Here is a 4,151-nt window from a genome sequence, read left to right on the forward strand (position 1 = left end):
AGTTGCCCCTAAAAAAGCGGATTATGCACCTCAATTATTTCGGTTTGCACACGGCACCTAGATAAACGTTTTATGGCAACCATTCTCTAAAAAGTTATTTCAATATTATTGTACTGTATATATATATATATATATATATAGGGGGACACATCCCCCCTAAAATTCAGACACCCAAGTCGAAATTTGTACATAATTTCAGCTAACAGGACTTCATAGAAATCCATGCCCCCTCAAATAGTTTAGCTGCGGATCCATGCCCCCCCCCCCAAAAAAAAGAGTTTGGCTGTGGCTATCCCTAGTATATTTTTGAGAACGTACGTTAGTTAGAAGTAGTTTCATTAGATAATATTTGCTTAATTAGATGTTTTATGTGGTTACCTTGGAAACTGGCTGTAGCAAGATCGTTTCATTAATTTGTTTATTAATCAGGAATTCAAGTTACTCGTTTGAAAAATAAAATGCTAATATTCTACTTGTGCTTTAAGAAAGCCCGATTCTATAATGATGAACAGTTTTCCGTGGGCTTCTCTCGAATTCCGTGGGGTTCTCCTGAATTCCGTATTTCCTAATCTTATTTCGATACGACTTTTTGGTCTCCATCATCAGGATTCAGATTGTCGCTAGAAACGTCAGTAGAATTTTGGTTTGGTTGTTGTTAAGCGCAACGTTACACAATGGGCTATCTGTGCTCTGCCACCACCAGTATCGAAACCCGAATTTTAGCGACGTGAGTCTGCAGAGTTACCGAGATTGATTGATTCGATAAATACAACACCGAGTCACTATATCAACGAGAAACGATCGCTGATGTAACTTTGTTTATTTTTACACAATTGACGATTGAAAAACAAGTGAATGTGTTACTTTATATTACAGCCCACGTGGCCCAACGGTATGTCTGCGGACTTACAACGCTAGAAACTTAGAGAGGAACCGAGTATAAAAGATTATGGTTATTAGTAAAGACTAATTATCGACTACAAAGCGGATAGTGTCCAAATACGACCACCATAACTTATCACCCACATAATTAAACCAGCACTAGTATGTTTTCGCAATTGCTTCTTAACATTAGAAACCGGAAGTTCTTACACCTGACAGGAAGTGACGAGACCTAGCCATACGCCCTTACAAGAGCAAATTGTTACGAGTGAACGAGCTATACTGGAATTGTTAAAAAATGACGGTTTTTTCCTGCAGTGTGTTCTTTGGGACATTAACTGTTTATTTTAATGTTTCTTTTAAATGTCCCATCCTTTGATTTTTGATAGTCATACACAAAATAAATGTATGGAAAGACATTAGAAATGACAAACCACGATATTTTGTTACATCTCATTTACTCTCGTTCAGAAGGCGTTGCATTCATACGGTTCACTCTCATTTGACAAGCTCTCCCAGACATAGTGTGTATGCAGTTTATTGTGTTATTTCAATAATACAAGGAAAAATATCTTACGTGTCCCTAAATGTTATGTTACGTAAATCAAATTTAGTGTTTACTCTAAGAAGTACAAAATCAGAATAATAATAAAAAAAAAGACATACCACCAGATCCTCCACAGAAGAACGAAACAACCAGAGCCACGGGAAACAAGAGTGCGCAGATTGGTTCTTGAAGATGACAAGGAACTCTGTATCTGTCGCGTGAAAACAGCACCAAAAAGCCACTACCGGCCAGTAAAAGCCCTGGAATAATAGCGGCGCGTGCCTGTCCTGTCGTGCAGCGCAACGTTTTGTGTTGTACCAACCAGTTGAGAACTGTTGCCAAAGAAAGGACTACAAGACAGCCTAGACTTAGAAACAACAGCCCGCCGTAGACGTCTCCGGAAACGTTGACAGCATTTATATATTTCGGCATACAAACCGCAACAACAGTGAAGCCTAACAGTAGGACTACGCCAAGAAGCGGTTGTATATGCTTCTGTAGTATTGTCTTACCCACTGCTGCCGACATAACTTCTTCAGAACCCTCCATCGTTTTAGTACGTAAAGTACGTGTGTGTTTGACCCCAACAACTAAACGCTTGTATCGTATCGCATCATGTGATACTTGAACTTCCCATATCAACAGTCAAAGGTACAATAGATTACCCATACACAAAAATATCACTGTTCCCTCCTAAACTAGCATGCAACTATATACGATAAATACCTTTTTTTTATTACACGTTTACAATAATTTACCTCTCGGCGATAAATATATTTTGTCGCTATAGAAACAAACCTAGCCTGTAAAACAACAACATGAAACACAACTAGCAACAAACCTACAGTATATATATCGGTGTCACATTCTTCTCATCCATCTACAGTGTTACAAACCTACAGTGGATATCGATGTCACATTCTTCTCATCCATCTACAGTGTTACAAACCTACAGTATATATCGATGTCACATTCTTCTCACGTGACTTCCGCTGTCGTAACAATATTAAAGAAGAGAGCTAGTCACAATTAAAGTTACTTCTAAATTCCAATAAAACTAATATATATATAATGAGTTTATAAAATATATGCATATACTTTTTAAGATATTTCTTAGTACTTCTTTTGAGATTATCTGTGACACATTGTTCATTAGTAAGACTTATGACACATCGTTCATTAGTAAGATTTATGACATATTGTTCAGTGGAAAGACTGGTGACACATCTTCAGTAGAAAACTGGTGACACATCGTTCAGTAGGAAGACTGATGACACATTGTTCAGTAGGAAGACGTATGACATATTGTTCAGTGGGAAGACTGATGACACATTGTTCAGCAGGAAGACTTATGACACATCGTTCAGTAGGAAGACTTATGACATGTACTTAACATAAGTCACAAACTGTCAGTGAGCAGGAATCTTTTTTAAGTTGTCAATTCTGAAATTCGTTTATTACTAATTGTTGAAAGAAAGGGGATCGCAAAACAGTATAGTGTTCAACAGCGCCTTCTGTAGGCGAAGCGTGTTTATAATTATAAATAAAGACAGCAGTATTAGGCTTATTGTATTCTTAAACATTACATTATTTATTTGGTTTCTTAGTGTATCGCTACGAATACAGAGGACACGATGTGGTTAAAATCCCCTTTATCCATCGCTCTTCTTGGGAAAATTCTAAGGTATTCAATAAATAATTCAGTGTCTAAAATCACACTAAGCCTAGTATTATAACTCTGTATAGTGTACACTAACTGTGAAATAATATTAATTCCACTTCAGGTATTAAGGGTTAAGACGAAAACGGTAACCTATTCTCTCTCTATCTCTAATTTCGTTTAAAAATCGTGGAATGGTGTTCTAAGAACTTTAATCACTATAAATAAAAACAAAACAATAAAAATGAAAACCAGTTAACGAACATTTGAGGCCTGATGTTGGAGAAACCTTTACATTGCACTAAAAGTTATCTACGCTAGACGTCCCTAATTTAGCAGTGAAAGACTAGAGGGAAGGCACCTAGTCATCACCACCCTCTGCCAATTCTTGAGCTACACTTTTACCGTCACAATATAATGACCACCCTGGCTGAAAGGGTACGTTTGGTTGGGGTCATGAGTGCTTTGTAATATCGACGGTCAAGTTATGTTAATTAGACATACAAACGAAGCCCAAGACTTGGCTGTTGACGAGCTACGTTTCATCTAGTCTATCAGTTCAAAATTAGGGACAGTTGTATACAGATAATTATTGTCTAACTTTGCACAAAATTCTCAAACAAACGAAATGTTTTTGTTGTTTTATTTTTCGTCATAAGCATGTGTCGCTTCTTCGATTTTCTCTGTATTGTTACATTATCATGATCAGGTGCGGTGTTAAGTCCTTTGGGAGCCCTAAGCAAAAGTATTTTGGGCATCTAAAAACAACAACAACAACAACAACAACAACATTATTTCCACAAACCAAATATATATATAAACGCAATACATATTAAAACTTGTTAAAAAAGTCATTTCTACTCACAAATTTTCTCAAATTATAGTATAACATAATGTTTAGGGGCAACAAGGGACCAATTGGTCTATCTTGGCTGTCCCATCCTCTAAACTAAACTATTAATAATTTTTAAAAAATCTTAAAGCTAGCCCTTATCATTCATATAGTTATCAAGTTTTCTCTTAAATTCACTTGCAGTTACTGTATCCCACAACATCTGAAGG

At 36.6% G+C, this 4,151-nt stretch overlaps 1 protein-coding gene across 1 annotated transcript in view; it reads right to left on the reverse strand.

Moving 5' to 3' along the window:
- Positions 1 to 2,019, reverse strand: part of LOC111087457 — a 15,466-nt gene extending 13,447 nt beyond the window's left edge. Inside the window, exon 1 of the mRNA XM_022394136.1 lies at positions 1,549 to 2,019. Within this exon, the coding sequence (XP_022249844.1) occupies positions 1,549 to 1,978 (430 nt within the window). The 5' untranslated portion in view covers positions 1,979 to 2,019. The remainder of the gene's footprint in view (positions 1 to 1,548) is intronic.
- Positions 2,020 to 4,151: the final 2,132 nt, after the last annotated feature.

The sequence above is a fragment of the Limulus polyphemus genome, unplaced genomic scaffold (assembly GCF_000517525.1).
Source record: "Limulus polyphemus unplaced genomic scaffold, Limulus_polyphemus-2.1.2 Scaffold2176, whole genome shotgun sequence".
Lineage (NCBI taxonomy): Eukaryota > Metazoa > Arthropoda > Merostomata > Xiphosura > Limulidae > Limulus > Limulus polyphemus.